The 24,879-nt window shown below is 49.5% G+C and overlaps 1 protein-coding gene across 1 annotated transcript; it reads right to left on the reverse strand.

Annotated features, from left to right (window-relative positions):
- Positions 1-2,385: 2,385 nt before the first annotated feature.
- Positions 2,386-23,207, reverse strand: LOC132472444 (SH2 domain-containing adapter protein F-like). The gene is made up of 4 exons (XM_060072055.1): positions 20,894-23,207; positions 13,561-13,735; positions 12,989-13,108; positions 2,386-6,020 (listed from the first exon to the last, which is right to left on the reverse strand). Exons 1-4 carry the CDS (start codon positions 21,351-21,353, stop codon positions 5,834-5,836), a joined length of 942 nt encoding a protein of 313 aa, XP_059928038.1. The 5' UTR covers positions 21,354-23,207; the 3' UTR covers positions 2,386-5,833.
- Positions 23,208-24,879: the final 1,672 nt, after the last annotated feature.

Genomic DNA, 24,879 nt, shown 5'->3' on the forward strand with positions numbered 1-24,879 from the left:
ATACTGTCAGAAAGCTTGTTTCTCTGTTGCCTCAAATATAGCGGAGGCGGAAGCCAATTAGCTTTGTTTCCTTCTCTCGCACCACTGTAGGCCTCCATTGTCAATCTGCAGTAATTACCTGGTTTTATTACTGCGCGCGACAGCTCCATCAGCGGCTTGGCCTTTGATGTGCGCTGCGGAACCCTTAAGAGCGCTTCAAGTGTCCGTCTGTCTCTCCCCAGTGTGTGTGCGTGCGTGTGCGCGCGCACACACACACACACACCTGCGGACAACTTCCTCCCCCGCTTGCCTGCAAGGCTATATCAAAATAATACATTCGCAGAGTGCCAAGGGGAAGGCGTCATGCTCAACAACAGCATAATAAAGGCATTTCTTTCTTTCTAATGAAAGACCTGGTAAAAAAAATCCAATATGGGGAAAAAACAATCAGGGATCAATATTGTATATTTTCTACATTTAATGTATGTATTTAGAAATTATTGAATCCTAGAACGCGTTAACTGCTTCTCTCAGCCAAATCCATAGCTTTTAGACTAATCTGTTAAAAATCTGATCAATACAACAGTCAAATTCCTGATTGCTGTGCGGCCCCTGATGTAGCTGGACCCCTTCCCTCCCGACGTGATATGACGTCATCGGATCAGCTTGGGGGGGGGGGGGGGGGGGAGGAAAATGATCGTGTGTAGATGACTTGTGAATTTCTATCTGTGCTTGTAAGAGCACTCTAGAGACAAAAAATGGCTGCCAGGGCCCTGCGGGGCACTCGATTCCTTGCTCACACACAGCCCTTCATCACAGGTAAGGCAGGACTCATGCTTCAAGACCTCACATGTTGTTCCCCTCCACGTCGGTGTGTTTACGGTTGCCTTGACAACCACGGAACAAACCAACGCAGAGCTCATCAAGCCCATTGTTGTCGGGCCTTAATGTTTGCCGCCCCCTGATTACAGGGGGAAGCCGTATAAAAAGCGCCAGGAAATGAGGTTTAGCAAGCAGGCCGGGGTATAGTGCAGTGTACAGTACAGGACATAAAGAGCCTTCCTAATCACGTGCTCGCAGACTGCCTAAACAATACTAACTCAATTCCGCTGGGGTCACGTCCAGTGAACGGGGCATGAGGAGAGAGCGCTTGATCCAATACCATCCCCTCACTTTTGGCGTTGTATTCTGAAAGGGCCATCTCTTGCGTTATTAACACCTGCTCTGTTACCGGAGATTGCTTTTTGCCCGGGCAGAATATGAATTGATTTGGTGATGGGCCGTGGGGGTCTATTCATCGCTTTCTTTATCTTCATCCCTTTTTAGCGCTCTTTTGTCCTGCCTGCTTTGTTGCGGCCGTCCCAGGTGAGCATGGCCCTTGACTGGGCCTCTCTGGAGGAAGACCCCATCAGCTCAGAGAGAGGAGAGACGCTGTGCATTCGCAAGGCTGCCTAATGCGCTGCGTTTGATTGATTGCAAAGAGATGCACCACATTTTTCTTTTGAATTTGTATGCTTCTTGATAGTTGAGTGAGACAGACGGATAGGTATGGGAGAGAGAGGGGAGGACAAGCAGCAAATGACCACGGGCAGCCTTCAAACCCGAGTCGCTGCGGGGGGACTGAGCCTTCATGGTCGAGCTCTACCCGTTGAGCCACCGGGGTGCGAGTTGCGATGTTTTCTGTCAGACGTTTCCAGCGATGCATTAGTTGAGGTGCATGGTGGGTTTGTTACGAGGTATTCGGTGAGAGATGGCTTTTGGTTGGGAGTTTGGTGTGGTTTGAGGCACCATGAGATGGGAGTTCCAAATTATCAAAACCATGACGGTCAAGTGCTACACCAGGAGTAAACTGGGCTCCGAAAGTCAGGGTCCAGGTTGTGTTTAAGATCATGGTAAGGTGTGTGTGCGTGTGCGTGTGTGTGTGTGTGTAAAACAAAGACAAGTAGTCACCAACATTATTAATACTCACTTCGGTTTTTAAGATGAAGATTTTGATATTCATCGTTCAATAAAAAGAGCAATTAATTGACTTCATGAACAAATAAATAGACGATGATTTAAGCACAGTGGGGACCCCATTTTGTTGGCACATTGTGAAGCAGACAAAGCAACACAAAAACCTTGAGGCAGGGGAGGGAAAAAAGCTGAGAAACAAATAAAATACTTAAATATATTCCAAGGACGTCCACCGGGTGGATGAAGGGAAAGCTATTGATGCACTTCTCATCATTATTGCCTGAACTCCCAGCGCTGGACTCCTGACAATGGGGCCATGCTTTGCGATTCATTTCCAAGGTTCACTATGGAAACTGGAAGAACCCTCGAGGGGAAGACCGGGAGAATGCAAGGTTACTGACATTTTAGTCGTCGGCAAAATTGACCCAAGAAATAAAATGCAGAAGAGAATCAGACTCGTAAACCAAACTTTATTGATGCATTTATTTAATTGGAACCTCGATGCCTCTATGCCCCCCGTACGATACATTCAGTATATACATTTGGCCGTGAGGAACCCTACAGAGATGTTCTAGTAGTGCATACAGTACATACGTAGCAACAACATGTACACGCACAAACTCACACACATACATGCCACTTTGCCACACGTCGGTGGCCAGCAACACACAGAGCAGGTCGATGACGGCTAAAGGCTGGTTAAACGCTGAAATCCCTCCATGCATGTAGTCATCACACACACACACACACACGATTTAAGACACTTCTCAGGGGAGAGGGGACTCAAAATGAAAAAAGGACATGACAAGGGGGCTTGCTGATCGAAACAATGGCCCATTATCCGCCAGGAGAGCCCCCCTCCTTCACCTCCCTCCCACACACCACCCCTCCATCTCCACCTCCTCTACCCTCTCCATCCTTTCCCTCAAGACGCCTCCGCCTTAGCTTGCTCCGTCTCAAACCTAGATCTCTCTTTAGACAAACAGAGCGAGATCCCTCCAGAACCATCCAGAATACAAGGAGGAAAGGGTCGGTTGGTTCAGTCATCGAGTAAACATTCATATTCTAGCCTCGCCCTCGCTCACTGTAATGGCTAGGTCCATACACCTTTCTGTAAAGCCATCTTCGCAACATCCACAGACAACCAGTCCTTTACCACTCAGCTCACTGACCGGAGCCTCACGACATCGGCCCGTCCTGTCTGCTCACATTCTTTTCCATTGAGAATAAAACTGAAGCCACACTTTGTACCAGTCATCGTTTCCAAAGTACTGTTATGTGTTTAAAAGGAGACTAGAGACATACGCACAAACCATAATGTCCCCCTTTGGCAATAGCTTCAATTGGGGATTAGACACACACACTCTCACACCGACAGACACAGTCAGAAACGCACGCACGCACACCCAATGAGTTTCTTTTACATGTTCACATGGATTTTCTCTGTAGTATTTCTGAATGTGAGGGACTGGCTGTGTGGCCCTCTTCTGCCAGATTAACCACGACATGTTCCTATTTGCTTTAAATTTTGAATTTGCGATATTCAATGTGAAAAATGGCAGAATATAATCAATTGCAATTTCTGTTATTTGCAAATGACAGCATGGATTCCAGATCAAAATTAGATTTTGCTGTGTGGCAGCATTTAGATTAACACATGCAGAATTAGTCTAGCCATGGCAGCAATGGATCGATAATACTCATAAATAATGCAAATGTTAAATGTAATAAATAATGAAGTAATTGGGCTGGATCAAGGTCCTATTTATTAAGCCGATAAACTATGAAGCACTTAGAGGGTTTCCTCCTTTGGTTTGTACCGGCAGGGCAACACACACACACACACACACACACACACACACACACACACACACACACACACACACACACACACACACACACACACACACACACACACACACACACACACACACACACACACACACAGCGCAACAGGTCCATGGAGGAGAGGTTTTAATGCTTGATGGGGGGGGCGGTGATCGCTTGTCCATTTCAGACACAGGAGCATGCTGTGATTGGTCCGGGGGGCTTCCGCTGAAACAGTCCCGCAACAATCTCATTGGTCAGGACACATCATGACTCCATTCTCAAGGTAGCTAGGCTACAGAGGCAAACTAGTGTTACCAGATCTCCAACAAAGAAAACCAAACCAAAAGAAAACGCAGAGCACCACAGTAGAAGAGGCCTGTCGGGGAATCCCGACACTTAGAACCCGAACTCAAACACGATCACGATTCGGCGCAAGAAGGATGAGGAGTCACAACATCAGGAAGAATTACCCCAGAATAAATTACATGTCACAGCACAATCATCCAAAGAAGCAGGAAATGGAAATCAGCTGATCCACCGGACTGATTGGACCCATGCATTATAAGGCATTAACCAAACATTTGTTACGGACATCACAATATATCAGTGACTATACATACAAATGCTGATCTGAAAAAAATAAAATGTTTATAATAAGTTGTTATCATCTTTTTTATTTTGTACAAATCCAAAAAGAAATAAAATGGCAGAGGCCGTCGATGCTAAAACAACATTAAGACAATGATGTCATTTTAAGGGAATTGAAAGTGGAGACGGGAGAGCAGATCAATACCACGCAATCCCATCGTACCTATTGATCTGCGGACGGGCGAATGAAATTGATTTTCTGAGGTAGACAATGCAGGCATATTTCATTCTCCCGATGCTGGCCACGCTAAGCAGGTAAAAGTAAGGGTCGTTCGCTCCGTTTGGACCGGCTCTGGCTTCGCTCCGGGCTCCGGGTCGACAGCGGCGACCCCATCCATCACGCGTCGCTACACGGCGGCTGAACCGTTGCCGTAGTTACAGTCGCCATGCGCAACGACGCCGACGCCAACTCGTGTGACGGATAGCCCGACGGCTTGCGGGGCCGGACAGGATGGAGACATCCGTTCGCACGCGTCTCGCTGTGGGTGAGACGCATCACTCACGAGCTGCTTCTACACCCCGCGTATGGGGCCCGCGTCAGGACACAGGGGCCGCGGTGAGAGGAAGGAGAGCCCCCCCGTGTGGACGACGTTCCTCCCACCCGCCTCCGCTCGTTTTACACGGCCGTAGGATCAGGAGACCCGCCCCTCTGCTCACATTGATCAACGCGTTGCTCTGATGGAATCAGCAGAGTGCCTCGCCAAATGAGAAAATCAAGGAAAGGAGAAAGCCAATGGTTACGTACACTCTCAGAAACCAAAGTGTTTTCGAGCTGCGAGGAGCAGCCCGGTGGAGAGGAGAGGCCGGAGCGCTTCTCCCACCCGAGAGTGTCAAGTGCTAAGGAGAGTACAACAAACAAACAAGACTGTTTCATACGAGAGCAGGGGGATGGGGGGGAAATGGCCATCCGACTCGTCGGACTGTGGTGTCATGAAGGGAGGAAGGTCTGTCATAAATTAAAAAATATATATACACACGTACTTAAAAATACAAAAATAAAAACGAGTTCTGTGACAAGTAGGCATGGGGGGGGGGGGCGTGGTGCGCAGGCGGCTGTAATCAGGGCTGCAGGGTCTGCACACCACGCAGTTCTCTGGAGTTCACTGTCACTGTATAGCACCCTCCCCCCCCCCCCCCCCCCCCCCCCCCCCCCCCCCCAACACACACACACACACAGACATCTCTGTCCAGCTCCACTCCCCCCTCCACCCATCACAGAACAAAGAGGACATGAAGGAGCAGGGGGTGTCAGGGGAGGACGAAGAGGAGGAGGAGGAGGAGGAGGAGGAGGAGGAGGAGGGTGACCATAAAGTGGAGAAGTGGTCCGAGTGGGTTCAGCAGGGGTGATGAGAGGGTCGGTGGTGGTGAGGGGGTGTTTGTAGTGTTGACGTCTAGCTGGGGGGGGGGGGGGGGGGGGGAACTATAGTGTCCTGATGGCCACAGGGTAGAGCAGGGACATGTGCTCCGCCCCCTTGATGGGCAGCTTGCGGCTGGAGTAGAAGTGGATGATCTCCGGCACGCTGTCGAACGGGCAGCTGTTCTGCCCCAGCACGTACTTGCCCTCCTTGGTGCGCGCCAGCTTCATGTGCATGAAGCCCTGGCTGCTCCTGGGAGAGGGGGGGAGGTGGGGGAGAGAGGGGGAGGAGAGGGAGAGAGAGAGGGAGAGTCGAATGGGGAGGGAGAGGGAAGGCAATAGTTTAGTTTAGATCTGGAAAGAGAAAGATGGAATAAAGTAACATAATTCATTCAAAGACATGGTTTAATATAGTTTCTGGTATGTTATAAGTTGTGAGTAGTTGGCGCCTAATAGAAGCGCAGATATTAAAGTGTGCGTTCCTGTTTTACAGCTGCGTCATCCTCAGGGAAGTGTGCCCTAATGCCGGCGAATGACTGCGTTCAGCGGCTCCTGTTCAGCGTAGCACACATGTTAGCGCCATCAAAGGGCTTCGCTGAGAGCTGATCAAAAACAATCAATAGCTAGTAATCAGGTGAATCAATAAGCACGGCAGGGTAGCGCCGGGGTCTTCTGCCGCGCCACCTCCCTTCCCCCTCCGATGCTCCCAAACCACGCGCTCTGTGGAAGGCGCTTCTTTACAGGTCTAGCACACACTCAGGACAGAACGCGGAGGGAAAAAAGATAAGGGGTCGTAAAAAAAAAGAAAAAAAAAAGATAAGGGGTCGTAAAAAAAAGAAAAAAAAAAAAGATCCGCACTTCAATTAAAGAGCAGAGAGAGACGCGGAGGAAGAGCCTGAGGCGCCCCATTTATCACCATCTCCTTTTCACCAACACGACACATCAGGTCAGCATCAGAGTCAACCCCTCCCCCCCTCTCCTCCCACCCCCCCTCCCCCCTCCCCCCCAGTGACTTATGGGCCCCGTCAGCGTTATCTGCGTCGCACAGCCTCCACGGGCGCAGACATCGCTTTTTGCAGCGGCGGGAGAGTGGAGAGCAGGAATGTCAACATTCAGTACAAGATGTTTGGCGGATTCCCGGACGTTTATCTTGTAAGCAGTTGGTAAAACGTTGAGGCGGGTAATCCCAGCCTGCAGGATGGTGGGGGGGGGGGGGGGGGAGGCTTCCTGTGAGTTTTATGCGAGTTTCTTCCGGGATCCACTCCTCTCAGGTTATTCCAGGTGATTATCGGCGACCTGTCAGACGTTTCTCTGGGTTTTATTTGACTCTCGCTTGCTGCAAAAGTTGGCAATGATTGCTCCCTCTGCCGTCAATCATGTCCAACTCCCGGTGAACATTGGCTAACGATGCAGCCCGGCCGTGATTCAAAATGTATTCTCACAGAGGAGGAGGGTGTTTTTTAGCTGTTTTGATCGTGTGAGTGTTGGGTATGGGGGGTCAACATGAGCCGGGACCAGGCTCGGAGCCATGTTTAGCATGAGCAGAGCGAGCCCTATGCTAACTTATCTTCTAATTACATGCAGAGTGCTTCATCACGCGGGTGTAGGATGAAACGAGCACGAAGATATCCACACACACACACACACACACACACACACACACACACACACACACACACACACACACACACACACACACACACACACACACACACACACACACACACACACACACACACACACACACACACACCATTTAGGAGACATCCATCAATACCATGGATTCCTGTTACTCCGGCTTATAGCTATTTTATGCACCACTTTGTATTCATGTATTATGTATCGTTGAGTCCATTTGTTCCTGCCGCAAAAAGCGTTCAGAACTATCGAAATCAATTGATATTGAGTCGGGAATGTGGATCCCAATCAGCGATCTTGTGGGTGGGGGAAGACTGACTCCATACATTTCAGAGTTAGAGAATCTTCTGAAAGGTACAGCGTGTAGGAGATTATTATTTAGTTCATTCAAAAATATATCAGCATTTATGGTAGCGTTTTATAAAAATGTGTCTTCTCTAGAGCCGTTTGTCCCTTATGGGCTACGGTATGGGCTATGGTATGGGCCACTGTATGGGCCACTGTATAGGCCACTGTATTGGCTACGGTATGGGCTACGGTATGGGCTACGGTATGGGCTACGGTATGGGCTACGGTATGGGCTACGGTATGGCTACTGTATGGCTACGGTATGGCTACTGTATGGCTACGGTATGGGCTACTGTATGGGCTACGGTATGGGCTACTGTATGGCTACGGTATGGGCTACGGTATGGGCTACGGTATGGCTACTGTATGGCTACGGTATGGGCTACGGTATGGGCTACGGTATGGGCTACTGTATGGCTACGGTATGGGCTACTGTATGGGCTACTGAAACATGATGCAAGACGGCGGGCTCCGTGGAAGAGGACCCACTGCCAAAGAAGATATAAAAGGGCTCATTCTCAGGTATCCAAAACACAACCCCTCTTATATCCACTGCTGAATATTCGCTTTCCATTTCCGCCAAGTCCATCATAGATACCAGTAAATCCTACAGACTGCGCCTTTAAATGAAATGTTAAAATAAGCAAAACTAAGCACCGTGTTCGACAGCACACCCGTCATGCGAGACTTTGTCAACTTTTCCTCTGTTCAAGGCGCACCGTGGGAGAGCTCTGCAGGCCGTCTGGGCGATAAAAAGAGATGTAAACAAAGCTATCGCGTGTCTCCGCGCCTCCGACTCCTGCCGCAGAAGAAGCCATTACCAGCCCAGATCATCGTGATACCCGGAGAGCTGGGAATACCCCGGCCGCCTAGTCTCAGAGCGACGGCGCAATCGCTTTAGGTTTTAGTCTGCTCTGCGAGGGGTACGAGTGATGAATGCTCACGCACGGGAAAAAAGAGGCCTTAGGTTACAGACATTCACTTTAAAAAGACAAACACATCACTGGCAGCCTTTTTAGAGTCCCGGCTGATTCCCCAGTCAGCGCTTCTTATCTGGCTGTTTTTTGTTTAGGCTTATCTGGTTTCAGCCCAACAGGGACAGAAACCGAGACAACTATATATATATATATATATATATATATATATATATATATATATATATAAATGAGAGAGAGAGAGAGAGAGAGAGAGAGAGAGAGAGAGAGAGAGAGAGAGAGAGAGAGAGAGAGAGAGAGAGAGAGATCAGATTTTAAATGTGGGGCTGCTTCCCAGCAGACAGGCCATTCATCGGTTTGTTGACATTTATTGTTGAATCATAATTCAGTTTAAGTGGGAGGTGGGGGCGCGGGGGGGGGGGCTATTATCCAGTCTACAACTTTGGGTTAAACCGTATTGTGCTCTGAGGCCTTATAACTTAGCGCCTACCTTTGATCAGTTCTGTTTGAACAAGGACATTGCTCCACTCCATTATTAACAGCGTGTTATATATGTTGTTTGGTCGGCGGTGATGCAAGAAGAATTTGTCCTCATACCTGCAGTGAGCACCATGTTATTAGTTTTGTGTGTGTGTGTGTGTGTGTGTGTGTGTGTGTGTGTGTGTGTGTGTGTGTGTGTGTGTGTGTGTGTGTGTGTGTGTGTGTGTGTGTGTGTGTGTGTGTGTGTGTGTGTGTGTGTGTGTGTGTGTGTGTGAGAGCTGGAAAGAAAGAAAAATAAAAGCACATACCTAGCTCTTGTGGAGGAAGAGCCAGAAGGCGAGCGAGAAAGAGAGAGGGAGAGAGAGACAAAGCAAGGAATGGGTAAAAATAAGCAGTAAGAAATAAAGAAGAAAGTCTGAAGAAAGCTTGTCAATATGTTGATTGAGAGAGAGGGAGAGATTGAGGAACAATGTGGCTGGAACATGTCTTCCTCTGCTATTACAATACGGCTTTACAAGAGAGAACGAGAGGGGGCGATGAAGAAAGAGGGAGAGATGAAGGGAGAGGAAAAAGGAGAGAGAGGGAAGGATAAAGAGAGGAGAGAGAGGGAGAGATACATGGAAAGAGGTAGAAAACGGGAGGGGAGAGAGGGAGAGAGAAATGGGAAGAGAGATGGAGAGATAAATGGACAGAGACAGAGAGGGAAGGATAAAGGGAGAGGAGCGAGGGAGAGATAGATGAAAAGCAAGACGGAGAGGGAAGGATAAAGGGAGAGGAGCGAGGGAGAGGGAGTCAGAAGAGAAGGCCCTGGGTCAGCGAGAGCTCGCCCGGGCCGCGGAGAACGTTTTCCTCCAGGTTGTAAATACATCCGACGGCGTGGGTGTCAGCCGAGTCCCTCAGCATCAATAATGTACGACACAAACGCATCACCGCGTGCTCTTATGCATTTCACTCGCTGCCCTCCGCCGGGGAGAACCACGCCAGGCCCCGTCGGGGGGTCTCTGTGGGGGAATGAGAGGAGCGCTGTGGCCCCTGACCCTGGACTGCCTGCCGTCTGAAGCGGCCCGGCTGGTGTGGTTCCCATGGATCGGCCCGCTGATGAGTTCAGCGGCCTTATCAGACATGGCCTCCCCCCCACCTCCTACCAGCCATGGCCTCTGTCAACACAACTCCTGTTTGGGCCTCTACCGCAAACACCGGAATAATGTTTTACAGACACGCAAGCTTGTGCCCGTGAGAACCGCACACAGCACACAACAGATGACCTACAGTCTGCGCCGACTGGCACGCACACAGGAGCTCACCAGGACTTCTGTGTACTCTCCTGTCGCCCGTCGACAACATCGCCCCCCCCCCCCCCCCCCCCTCGTTTCATCTTCCTTGGCGTCAGAACCCCCAGCCCCCCAGTGTCTGACCTTATCGTCCAGCCGAGCTAAGCAGGCCGGCCGTAAGGGTCGGAGCGCCACGGGGGTCAACGAGCCCATTGGCGCGGGCAGAGCGGCCGGCTGGCGCTAAAGGTCAGCGCCCTGCCCTCCTACCCCCCCACTGAGGTGAGGCAGGGCAGCCGGAGTCCCGCTTCCCCCCACCCCGCACCCCCCCCCCCCCTCCTAGCCAGGTTGTCAGGGTGCCCGGTGGGGGTGGGGGGGTGGGGGGCTGGGGGGGGGCACGTCTCCACCCGAGTCGTTTCCTGCGCGTTGGATTATACTAAGATGGCCGAAAGGTCAGGGGCGTGAGGTTCGCTGATGTAGGTTCAGCATCTCTCCCCGCTGTTTAAAATCCTATGGAAGGTGAGTTCCGCAGAGGTGCCTTTGAGCAAGGCACTCGGAGTAATTGGCTCGCTGGCTCAGGATTTGTTTTTTGTTGAATGCAAAGCCAAACTGTACTCTACATGTGTGTACAGTTACGATACCATATGATATCATAAGGTACTTTAAGTATTTCATAGGATAAGATAATAAAATATTGTAACTGTACTCGGCATGTGAACACAGCCATTATACTGCACGATTTACTTATCATACAGGAAGATTTTGGCCCTGCCTGTGTTGTAATGACACTACGCAGTCGTGAAGATAACGACGTTACCACTTCTGGGGATCAGACAGACCCTGGGTCAGTTAACCAGGCAGACATGTCACGTAGCCGTGCTCGCGGGCGTTCAGGACAAGGCAACTAGTCCGGCCGACAGGGACTCAGTGGTTCGGTCAAGCAGGCAGGCAGAGGGATGGCTGAAAACTAAATCCCAGACATATAGTCGGCCCGTCTGTCACGTGGAAACACAGCCAAAGAGAAGAGGGAGATAAACGGGACCAGTATGGAGAACCAGTGGACCAGTGGTGGCCAGTGTTATCGATCCACTCGAAGAACAGAAAGAGAGCCACACTTTTTAACCCAAAATGTTTATATCTGGCGTCTTTAATAAGCAAGGCCTTGGACGCAGAGCTTATTGACGTTATATCACGGAGCGTGCCTTGAAAATCGAACTAAACAAACTAAACAAAATCGTATCAAACAGTGACGGCGATAACAGGAAGGTGCCGCAGCTCCGATATCATTCGTCGTCTCTGTGCTACAGCGAGGACATGACGAGGGGCCCGAAATGTGTACGAAGGGATTTGCGGAGGAACTGTAAAGTAGTGGCCCGCAGCCGGGGTCGTGACCTTCAGGTAGCCCCCCCCGCCACACCCCCCGCCCTGGGCCGCGACGTCAAGCCAATCGGAGATGACAGCACCACGGGGGCGGATTTGTCCCAATGGTGCAGAAAAGTAACCTCCACCCAAATGTCAGACAGGGCTAAACCAATCAGAGCAGTGCCTCTGACCGCCCCCGCCGCCCCCCCCCCCCCCCCCCCCCGCTGGCCAGCGCCTTGGGTCAGGGGTCACGAGAGAGAAAAGGGGCACGGTTAACCGAGTTGGCGGCGCATCAGCAGATCTGGAGCGGTCTGGGGTGGAGATACAGTGGGTTGGGGGGGCATGTAGTGGGGGAGATGGGGTGAGGGAGGTGAGGTCCATTACCATACTGAGGGGGCCGAGTCAGCAGGCGAGGGGTAGCGTCTACCCCAGGGGGCTCGGCCGCACTACGGCGTGTGCTGCAGAGCGGGAAGGAGACGAGGGCTAACTCCACTCAATTGTACTCGGTCTTAATTTGCACCACAATCTCACGAACCAAACCGACGATCGGGACCCCAGATTGCCTAATGTTGTTTTCATAGATTTGCTGCGCTAATCTTTATGTTGACGCGTTAGAAAAAAATGCTAGAATGATTATGTTTTCATTTGCGAGATTTGCTTATCTCATCGGGTTCCTGATCGTGCGGACGCCGCGCTCTGCCTCGTTTCTCACAGCCCTCCGTCCCCAGAGCTCACACACACACACACACACACACACACGTGGAGAACAGATAGGAGGGATTGACTGTACAGCAGAGGAAGACATGTTCGCCCTGTAGGCATCCATAGTAATGATTATGAGGAATGATGTGTGTGTGTGATTGTCTTTCCGAGTGTGTGTCTGTTCGTGTCTGTTTGTATGTGTGTGGGTGCGCGTGTGTTTGAACGCATGTCCCAATGTTTGTGTCTGGTTGCGTGTGTGTGTACGTGTCTACGTGTGTGTGTGTGCATGCACGTCTGTGTGTTGGAGTGTGTGTGCGTGCATGCATTCCTGTGTGTGTCTGTGAATGCGTGCGTCTGTGTATTTGTTTGTGCGAGTGTGTGCGAATGCGCTTGTGTTTGTGTCCGCATGCTTGTGTTCCTGTGTGTGCTCGTGCATGCGTGGCCCATGTGTGAATGCGTGTGCCCGTGTGTGTGTGTGTGTGCCTTACTTGAGGGACAGGGAGAAGTCGTTCTTGCTGGTCTCGCTGTTCCTCACCAGGTAACTGGCCTCCTTGCAGAGCCTCAAGAGGGACTCTGCGTCGGTGCGGCTCACGGCCCCGTGGTACCAGCTGAGAGAGAGAGGGAGGGAGCTCATCAACGGGCTGCAGAGCACCACGAGCCCGGCTTCATAGAGGGACTCTTCCCATAGCGGCCGGGCTAACCCCCAAGAACACACGATAAGCAGGAACCATTAGGAACCGTTTAGCAATTCCTCCGACCCCCGTTTTCTGCCTTTTAATCCACGGTGAAAAGGATTACGCATCCAATGATTCCAATGGAGGAGAAACATCACACACACACAGATGTAAAAATAGATGTACACACACACAGACACAGATGTAAAAACGCGCACACACATCCCTCCGCGAGGAGAAGACACACACACACACACACAGGTACACACACTCACCAATATGTACACACACACACACACACACAGCCCCTGTACTATGGATTCTTTGAGTCCAGACATGCAGTCTCTAGCTTGAGTCTATGGCGGTCCCTGAACCCTGAGACTCACAACTGGTTCTCTAGGGGCAGGCCGGGGTCGATGCGCTCCCCCTGGGAGGGGCTGCAGTGGTCCAGCGGGGTCATCTTGGTGTTGACCAGACAGCCGCTGGAGTGGCGCTGGGGCGGCCGGGTCTTCGCCTCGCAGGGGGGCGAGCCGCGGGGCTTGTCCACGCCCTCAAACTGGACTGAGGGGGGGGGGGGGGACAGAGGAAGAGAGTCGTGGTTGAAACTATAGTCGGTGGAATCATGCCAAAGAAAATGAATGGAATCACATGTTATCAGTGGACATCAGAATGCACAAGGCCCATTGAATGTTCTCACAGATTGCATGAATAGGGCTGACTTGTGATTCAGTTGGGCTGCCGGCTAAATCTGCAAGCCCTTCACAATTGGCGTGAAGTAGGGATGTTGTTCAAACACAAACACACATGTACACACGCACAGACGCACACTTTGTGGGAAACGTTTGGCTGAAGGTCATGTACACAAAGAATGAGGCATGAATCGATGGTACGCCACTGTACACACATGGCTACAAGGCTCTCAGACACACAGCTGCATTCACACACACACACACACACACACACACACGCACGCACGCACGCACACCAATACAAATCTCTGAATGTGAGAAGGTAGTCGATCATTAAGGGAGTCTTTTTATAAAAAGTAGTCAAGGTCAATCTAGGAAGCGATTCTCTAGTTCTTTTGGCGACCACCCCGGATCCTGCCTAGTGTACCGGAGAGAGACCTGTGATTATGAACCTGATTACAAGCAGGAGTAGGACAACAGTAGCAGAAACTGTACAGAAAAGCTGTGCTTTCTCAACCATATCACAGTGAGAGCGTAGGACCAGTGTAGGATGAACGGAGAGAGCGAGTGAACACATTGGTTCTGACACGGAGCTCTGGGGTTCAAACGCACCGACGGCGGTAAATGTCATCAGAGAGTGGGAATAGTTGGTTCAAGTAGGGTTCATTCCCATTACGTCTCTGTTTGACACAGCAGACTAAAAGCGCCCTTATCTTTGAAAACAGCCTATTTAGAGTCACTCACTGCCTTGCTTCTCAAGCCATTGCAGCCTCTGTTTTTCATATTTTAAGAAACTATTCCAATAGAATGCATTTCCTGGTTTGGAGGAAGGTGTACATTATAGTCAAGCCTTTTAATGGAACGCTCCGAGCTAGCTGGCACAACCCGGCCACAACATATTCTTCAGTCACGTTTTCCCGCCATCACTCGTCTAATCAGATGCTAATGCTTGATTACCTGGACTCCAACATGGCAACCATGGCAAGGACAACCAGGCGCTGTGATCGCAAAACAAATTGAGGAGGAGAACAGGGCCCCACGGCTCCCTGGTCCTCAAGCAGCAGCGAACGGATATCACATTACACACCCCTGCATGCTGCTATCAATCCGTTTAGATAGGTTACAAAAGGACAACGCGGCCCTGACGCTCTTCATTGCATTAGCGGAAGCTCTGGGACAAAGGGATGGCAGCCACACATGACAACCGCCCGGTACACAGAGGAAGAATTAACACATGGTGTGTATCTCCAGCCCTTATTAATCAACATGCATTTTTTCTTACTTTTATTACGACTTATGCGAGCACCTGGTTTTTATTATACAAAAATAAAACCTTTTTTTTTTTTAATTGAGGGGATATAATGATAAGAATGTTAAGAAAAACCACAGCCTGATATGTACTTTGTGCTCGACTCAAATCCTCTGCAGTTCTATTTCCGGCCACTAGGGGCCTCTCTTCCCCTCCTGTCCACTGAGATGCAGACCGACTGAGCTCCGAGGTCTTGTCCTTTAGTTCAGGTTGCTTTCCCTCAAATAGAAATCGGGAGAAGGCTCACTAACATCCGTGAGTCAAGAAATATCTTTCTCAGGTTGATTGACAATTGTTATCTGCCTGGAAGTAACACAATTGTTCTCCTGTAGTGTGCGTTCTTCCCAGAACCTCACACAAGACAGCTAGGCAATTAACTTATTATTGTATTTAATTCACATAGGCCTACGTACAGCTCCCACTTGACACACACACATATGCTCAACTACGAACACCGTACGTGCGTGTTGGCACGCGTGTGCGCGGGGTATGAGCGAAAGACAGCGTTTCCATGGAAACTGACCAAGGTGAAAGGAGTTGATGTGCGTCTGTGGCATCTTATTCTTGTCAGCCCATAACGGATCACAACATGACAACATGGCCGCCGTCTCCCCCCCGTCACCGCATGTCATTCTCCCCCCCCCCCCATCCCTATATTCTTTCCCTGCCTGCTGTGTTTGTATGGTGAGTATGCGTATTGTTTGTGTTTGTGTGTGCGTTCAAAGAGAAAGGCAAAATGGGAAAGAATTGCAGGCACCAATCTATCTAAAAAAATACTGGCAAAGTGCTCACGGTATGTGTGTGCGTGCGTGCGCGTGCGTTCGTGCGTGTGTACATCCATGTGTGTGAGTGGGTGTACATCTGTGTCTGTCTGATTGTGTGTAAATCTGTGTCTGTCTGAGTGTGTGTACATCCGTGTCTGTGTGAGTGTGTGTACATATGTGTCTGTGTGAGTGTGTGTGTACATCTGTATGTGGGGTTGAGCACCCTGTGTAGACAGAAACAACAAGCGATTACATTTCTATTCAACATCACGTCTGATCCAGAAAGGCACTATTCTTAAAGTCACGGGTCAACAAGCAGTCATAGTACTCCACATTTCGTAGAAGACATGCCAAAGCATCTCCACATCCTGTATCCATCATAATTAATGATCTCTCATTGGTCTCTGGATGCCAATGAGACCCAAACTTATTGGACCTTATTTGCACTTGTGTGCATGTAGTAATCTATCTCCAAGCGCAGCTTTTGAAAGCCGTAACGTTTAACTTCCTTACCTAGACACAAACAAACCATGATCACTTGATTCCTAATCAAATGCAGACTGTCGAAAAATTATCCTCAAATCTGGGATGTGGAAGTGACGAACCAAACTAAATACGGGCTATCTGGTCATCTCCACACTTTGAACGGGCAGAGATCCCCCACGGGTGGACTCCATCAAGCCTCTCTCTTATCTGATCAGACCTCTCCATCTCTGGTCCTCATCGCTGCCCTGCTGCCGCCTGAAAGCAAAACCCAAGCTAAACAAACGTGATCATTTCAAGCGGCCATGTGTGAAAGGAACCCATGTCGGGCCGCCTTGAAAGCCCTCGCTGGATCTGCGCGAGTATTATGGTCTGGGGCTGAACACGGCTGGAAGCCGACCAAACTCATTCCCCCCGCCCCTCCCACCCCCCTCTTCATTCTCCAGAGCACACACTCCAGCACACAGCGCAGGGAATTGATGGGAGGATCGGCTCACGGGAGAAAGACCCTGATAGGTAGTTAAAAAGAGACAAGAGCCGGCGCGCACACTCACACGCACGCCGGCACACACACACACCAGCAGGCATGCACTCACTCACACACACAAAAACACACACAGAAGAGAGTCAAGTCATTCGTTCTCTCCCATTCTGCATTGTGTAAGTGCACATAGGCGTGTGCATGTGTTGAGTGTGCATGTGTTGAGTGTGCACGTGTTGTATGCATGTCTTGAGTGTACACATACTGAGCGTGCACGTGTTGAGCGTGCACGTGCTGAGCGTGCGCGTGCTGAGCGTGCACGTGCTGAGGGTGCACGTGTTGAGCGTGCACGTGTTGAGTGTGCACGTGTTGAGTGTGCACGTGTTGAGTGTGCCCATGCTGAGTGTACATGTTGAGTGTGCCCATGCTGAGTGTATGTGTTGAGTGTGCACGTGCACATCTGCGCGGGCCATCTTGATTGTTGCCTGTAGAGCCTGCTAAATGGAATCTGTGCATCAGATTGGACTGTCAGTCAGACGGTGACTGATGGACACGGCGGATAGGGCGCCCTCTGCAAGCGTGTCTCTGGTCCGGGTGCTTTGTGCGCAAACAAGGAGGGGGCGGGGGGGCCGTGCTGATTGGCCAGCAGCGAGATAAGCGCAGGCCACTGAGGTCACAGTGACATCACCATAATCAGGCTGAGGCAGCAGTGGAATGCGACACCAGACTAAACAACAGCACAACCTAGATTACAAACACAACGCAACATCGATCAAGCCACTTTTGCACTGCGTTGATTATTTGTTTTCATATCTACTACATATGGTCCAAAACAGGTTAAGCAAAAGCTTATTTGGTTAATTGAGGAACCATCTTAAAATCCTGATAATTTACATGTATTTAGCCAGTGGAATACTTAAATTAAAAAATGCTAGGTTTCAGTTTAGCCAGCTGTTGCTCGTTATCAAGCTTTCAACTCTTCGTTATTGCAACTCTTTCAAACTCTTAATAAAGGGTGCACTTAAACTTTTCTTCTCTCCTCATTGACAATGACAATTTTTCTGAACTGATGTTTATCATTTCCATGCTAATGTCCCTTAATTCACTGGTCTGAACAGGGAAAGGTCGGGGACTCTGGGGCAATGGAGTCGTAAACGGTAGATATGTGTGACAAACACAGCCATTTTCCAGCTTTGGGTTGTTGTGAAGTGATTAAGGGATCCACAGCTCATTATAATAAACAGCAAAGTCTGAAAATAAAACCCAACGAGAAATAATACACCATCTAGGGAAGTGACCTTACTGCTAATTACAAATAATTATAGTTAGGGGTACAATTATATCTATCCACAAAGCCTTGATTACAAAACAGCACCCACTGCAATCTTCTTAGCAAACTGGTTACTTTTCCCAAACACAAAGGAAAAGCTTGACTGCAAAAAACAGTTCCTGTAATTAAATGGAATCAGGGAAACTTTTTAATTAATTAGTTTCCAACGTAATTAATACAAAAGAGAAGGGGACGGAAAATGGAAAGGGAACAGTTTTTTAAGACAAAAGGCAAACCGAAAAGCTCATTATTCCAGGAAACGACAAAAGAGTTCCCATTTATATGTAAATGGGCCACCTTCCTTGTCACACAATTTTTAGGTTTTTGATAAGGATCCTGAGCGAATGAGGCAGTCCTTCCGTGTACTGAAAAGGGCTCTGGGTTCTTGCGAACACAATATCATTGCCAACACACAACTTAGTAAGAGGCGGCAGGTGGTCGCAAAGAGAAAGAGTGTGTGTGTGCGTGGCGAATGAGGGATCTCTCAATGGTGTAGGCCAAGGTTGTAACTGTACTCACAGGGGTCACAGGGTCACGAGGCCCAAGTCCCCCCCCGCCCCCCCCCCCATGACCCCCTACACACGGCAAAAATGTCTTCCACTCTGATCTCTGACCTCCTCCATGTCAGGGGGTCCAACTCCCTCAGAAAGAGACGGGGTCCCCTTTCACTTCGGACGCCGACCCTAAGCCCACTCGCGTCAGCCGAGAAAACAGAACCTTTCCCGAGGAATTACGGGGAATAAATCACCGGCGGCCGCTGTCCTCGCGTCCACCACACACATCAGTGTCCTCTTACACGGTCCGGCTCCGAGCCCTTCACACTCCTGGGAAGGAAATCCCAATCCGCCCATTAGTTCGGCTGCAAACGGCCCCCTTCCCCCTGAGTGATCTCAGTCCCTGCCTAGAAGGCTCCGGAGGGAGCCACGAGATGCCGCCGTCCGCTAATGGCTTTCGGTTTGAAAAAAAATAAAGGTTTTTATTTGCGGTTTACGCTTGACGGAACGCCGTGACCCCCGAAAGCGTTCACGATTCGTCTGAAATGTTTGTGCTCACAAGGGCTGCTTCTGAGCACCGTGCCCAAGTCGCGTTTTCAAGGTTCTGATTGTTGGCGAGAGGAAATAGGGGTCACTGGGAGTGGCTGCGCCCGTTCAGAAGGAAACGCAGTCAAATAAAAACTAACGAGCCTTCAGCGACAAAACCTGGGCCGCGGTGAATTAATCTCCGCCAAGGGAAGTTCTGACAGAACCATTGTTTCTTTTAGCGGGGCCTGGTGTCAGATCTTACAGAGCTTTGATCCACAACAAAGGGTGAACAGTTGGTCGTTTGCTTACCTTGCCACGAAAGGCAAAGCGCACGCAATTATTTTAACACCCAATGAAAGTCATGTCAATATTTGCATTTTCATGGCAGAAACTAGCCAAACCCCATAGATTAAATTATAATATCGTTGCAATTCTACTATACTATACAATAACACTTTTACCTCTAAGTGGAAACTTCTACTGCACACACACGGTGAAATTAGGGCTGGGATAAACAATTATTTTTTAAACGATTAATCTAGCGATAATTTTTTCGATGCATCGATTCATCTAACGATTCATTTTTTCAGTCCGATTCGATTTCGATTCGATTAGATTCTCGATTATCTCCCCATTAATTGACTAATAGCAATTTATACATGTTGATTTACATGTCTGAATGAAAAAAATATGAATTCCTTAACATTTGAATACATGTTCATTGCCTTTAAATTCCAAAATAAAAGTGCAAAGTAATGCATTCTTAGAATTCTACGGTGCTCGGTCATCTGCAGCTGCTACCGGGTGGCGCCTCTTCAGGTGCTGGTGAATTGCCGTGGTGCTAGAATGGAAAGTCATCTCCATTTTGCAAAGACGACATATCACGGAATCGTCTCCTTTCACATTAAAGAATTCCCATACTTTAGAGGAACGAGTGAGTGGCGCCTTGCACTTATGAAAGTCTGAGGAGCCAACTACGCTCCGGCGCCGCCCATCTTCTTTTTTTTTTTCTTTTTTCTTTTTTTTTTATCGACGCGCATTTTTCGCGTCGACGTAATTTATTCGTCGACGTCATCGATTACGTCGACGCGTCGTCCCAGCCCTAGGTGAAATAAATAGCAGATGGAAGTGACAGGAAAACCAATATCACCTACAAAAAGTAGATCAAATCAACTTTTATGAACTCAACCCTTGATCCTCAAAATACATATAACGATGGGTCGGATACATAGATGTGAAGATGGCGGTATGGATTGTCGGATGAATAAAGATATAAATGCTGGGGTACATCAAAGGTTTCTAACCCATTTTAGCCACTGACCCTTTTAGGGTCCCAACAATATGCTAGCATGTTAATAATATTAACAATAATAATTTGACTTTACACGCACACATCTCTGCACCAATCAACCAGCGCTGCCATTATCCCCTAGGATTCAAAACAGATTAAACAATCAATGCAAATCTCTGATCGCTCTGATTTCCGAATCGGGCCCCCACCCCAGGGGTGAATGTGGCCCCCCCAGGGTGGAGAACCACAGAGAGAGCCCGGCCCTGGTTCTGCGGGGGTGGGGGGTTAGAGAGTGGGAGAGCGGGGTCGAGGCTCCGACGGACGGTTACACGGCGACACCAATCACCCACCATTGTGGTGCTGGTCACAGCCGCTCTGGCCTGGGGGGGGCTGGGAGGGAGACGGGGGCTCCTCTTCCTCCAGCAGGGGGGAGGTGCTGTTGAGCTGGCCCACGGGGGGGGGCCACGGCAGGTCCTTGATCACTTTAATCTCTACTGCAAGCGTGGCCCGGATCACCAGCGAGGGGGTGGAGGGGGAGGGGGAGGGGGAGGGGGAGGGAGGGGAGACGGAAGGAAGGGAGACAGTGGTCAGGAGGTGGAAGGAGTAAACCACACGAGAGGAGACGGGGGGGGGGGGGGGGGGGGGGGAGATGAGGGAGACACCGGGACACAACCACCAGGAAAGAGGGGAGGGTTGAGGGAGGGGAGGCACGATGGGTGAGTGAGCGAGAGAGAGAGAGAGAGAGAGAGGAAGAAAAAAAGGCACACATGAAGAAAATAGATGTAGGCAGTTGCAGGAGTAGAAGAGCATAAATTCAGTGTGGAACCGAGGGCTGGTTCCACGGCACAGATATCAGCCCTGGCAGCAGAGCAGCAGAACAGGAAGAGGAGAAAAAGGATTGAAAGGAAGATTAGGTTAGTGCAGTGCGTCGGGTGAAACAAGCCCCCGGCGCCCCCTCCCAAGTGAGAGCACCTCACACGTGGGTCCTCCCCGCTCATTAGACCAAGGTCAAGGAACGGGATGCCCTTGATTACGTTTTAGAAAACCCCACCTCTCGTTTCTTTACGAGACCGTGAACCCGACTCCAGCGCCTCTCCACCGGCAGGAGAGAGATCTGATTAAATCCAAAAGTGGCGGCGATTAAACATGATGAATCCTCCAGATTAGAGAACAACACAGGGATTTAAAACGGCCGGTATTCATCATCAGACACGGCGGGTCAGAGACACAGCGGTGCTCAATGATTCTTCTCAATAACACAATAAAAGCTTTTCTTCGCTCCCTCAATAAAGTATTATGTGCATTCTGCATTCTGCATTTGGAACCAGCCTCGGAGCGATCCATCGCGTTGGCGGACACTCTCCAGACGTAGCCCCCCCCCCCCCCCTGAATAATACATGGCGGCCGTCCAAACGGGGGTATTACCAGTGTAAATCGAGGGCTGGCGTAAGAGCATATCTTTCACTTAAGAGTGGACCACTCGTTAAACAGTGTGGGGGTTTTAATAAATGCAGCGGGCTTAACGGGTCGAGACTTCTTCCGTGTCCACCAGAGAGCCGGAGCAGGGGAGTCTGGGTAATAAAGAAGCACAGAGTACCACTATGGGGATAGGGGGGTGGCGGGGGTCCATAGTGGTGGAAGTCCTGCTGCCCGTCAGCCCTAATGGTTTACCGAAACTGTAAAAGGGACAACCGAGCCGTTTGGTAATTTAATTTAAAAAGGAACACAAAAAAATAGCAAAGACCAGAGACCCAACAAACGTAAGTTAATTCTGGGATTTTATTGGCGAACCCCCAGGGCGCCTGATTCACCGGTCGACATTAAAGCATGTACTTTATTTAATATCGTAAAACGTTAGGGTTTCGTTAAGGGAGAGGAGGACCAGTCCAGGTCTGGTTCGTGGAATCGCGAGCCACCATTGCTTCATTGTTTTTGTTATACGCAATGACTACAATTCCCAGAGAACAAGCTCCGACAATGTCTGCAGGTGGCACTAATAATTATACCAGCAATCGAATGTCATACATCTGCATACCATGTAAGTATGCAGACTCATACCTACATGATAAGTCCTATCTGCATTCGAACTGGGCAAACCCCAGTAAGGCTTTCAGCAGACTTTTCAGTTAGCTAGCGACTAGGGCAGGCAGCTAACATCTGATTCTGCTGCCATGATATCAAAGGCATTATACTCACGTCATTAGCTCGACTCTCTATCTGCCGCCGTTTACTTAGAGAAGAGACTGTTCCTTCCTGCAGCCCTTTTAAAGGCACTACAGCCCGCGGGAACACAGACTTGATAATGACAGGTTCCATCAGCAAGTATTTATATCAGCCGGTGAACCGGAGATGAGGACATTCAATAGCCGGTGATAGCCGCATGATGTCACCGTGTTAAGCGAGAGGCATCTGAAAGGAGGGCCAAGTGGTTTCGTAATCCTACTGGTGATAATGGCCATGCCTGGAACCTCGCCCGTGTCTCCCTCGCCCATCTCTTTAATGCCAGCAGGTACGTTAATTTAGACAAGTACCAATCAATGGTTTGACCCTGTGTGTTAACACTGTGAAGTGCCTTGCAGTATTTAGAAAAGCACTATACAACTTGAAAGTATAGTCATTTTTAACATTAACAATACCAAACCAACCCCTGTGGGAGAGGAGTTGCAGCATGGACATTGGTCTGCCTGGAATATGACAACTTTTTCATCTGAGAGGTGAAGTCGGGGCCTCTCCTCCTCTTCCCATTAAAAGCCTAGTCCTCATTTCACGTCGCAGATTAACGTGTAATTGTGCGGGGAGTTGAAGAGTGCATGCACTTTACTCCCAGAGAGGATGAGGAGTTTCAGGCCATTCTTGCGCAGATTTGCTTGGTTGCACATCTGAATAATAGCATTCGGGCATTTCTGGAATTATGGTAAAGTGATTCAATAGGCATGGATGGAGGGGGGGGGGGGGGGGGGAGTTATGTCTGACACCCCCGAGCGAGTGGTTTCTCCAGTCATCTTCTAATATATTCAAAGATGCCGTCTGCCCTATAGGCCGTTCTTTCTAATGGTGGCGGCTTTAGATGCCATGATGCTGCATGGCTGAGCGCCTGGCTCCGGGGCAGTCATGTCGCTCTGGGAGGGAGTGAGGAGGCAGGGGAGCCCAGGGAGAGAGACCCGCAGGGGGGTGATGTGTTGAGCCGTCGCCTGGTCTGCTCTGGGCGATGGAGATCATGAACGGGGCTTCCCACCGGTCTCTCCAGCCATCAGTTCATACCGAAATGATGACCACAATCCATGCACGGCACATGTGGAAAGTGCAGATTATGTGCCGTTTAATGGCTCGATAAGGCATTTAAAGGCCTGTTATTTAGTGTCAGGTGGTTAGCTTTGACTACTGTGTGATTTGCTGGGTTTCCAGCTAAGCTTGTGTTTTTAAAACAAAAAACGGTTAAATCGTATTATCTAATCAGTGTCACATAATAGGTCGGAGCAGCTTCATAATGGGGGAAACATCTGTAAATATTTATACACAATTGTACTACATGCACTGTGTAGAGGCATCAAGTCACCTGTTGAGCTGGGAACGTAACATAGTTATAATGATTGGTTATTATTAAAAATAAGTTTAAATGTTAAATTGACAATACGGTATCCCTTAATGTATCTGGGCATTTGCCACATTTAAAAAATAATAATAAATGTCTCTAGAACCAATACAGTTCTGTACGGCATGGATCCCCTTTACGATCCTTGAGTTGCTACCCACATCAGCGTTGGGGCGTCCCGGCAGACCGCCGTGGGGCGTGCAGACAATACGTGTGTGTTTAATTAAGCTCAAGGTGACGAGGGGGCCGTCGCGTGGTTCCGCCGTTGTGCTTCTACTTAATCTACCTTTTCCTCTCTTTGGCTCCTCAAGGACCTGCTCCATATTTACCCAGGTAAGGCGTTTACTCTGGATTTTAATTAGCCTCACGTCGCTTAATCACAATAAACATTGCGGCGGCATTAATCAGCGTCTGACCCGGCCTTTTCTCGCGTGTCATTTCGTTCGGTTCTGCTTAATTCGGCCGGCTAATTGCATGCGTCTTCAGAACCAGTCGTAGGGATGTTTCTGCATCGCGTTACAGTCCTGTGTTAGCCCTGCGTTGCATTCCCGCAATACAGTCCCGCGTTAAGTGCACTAGGGAATCGTGGCAGGCTCATTTTATTCCTTAAAAGATGTGTTTGTTCCACGGCTAAACTCAACGTTAGACAAGAACGTTGTTACCATTCAGGGGAAAGCCCTCCCGTAATGCTCCTAATGCAACATCCATCACATTACCCTATCTGACGGTCGTTCAAAACACCTG

This window comes from Gadus macrocephalus, chromosome 14 (genome assembly GCF_031168955.1).
Source record: "Gadus macrocephalus chromosome 14, ASM3116895v1".
In the NCBI taxonomy this organism is placed as follows: domain Eukaryota; kingdom Metazoa; phylum Chordata; class Actinopteri; order Gadiformes; family Gadidae; genus Gadus; species Gadus macrocephalus.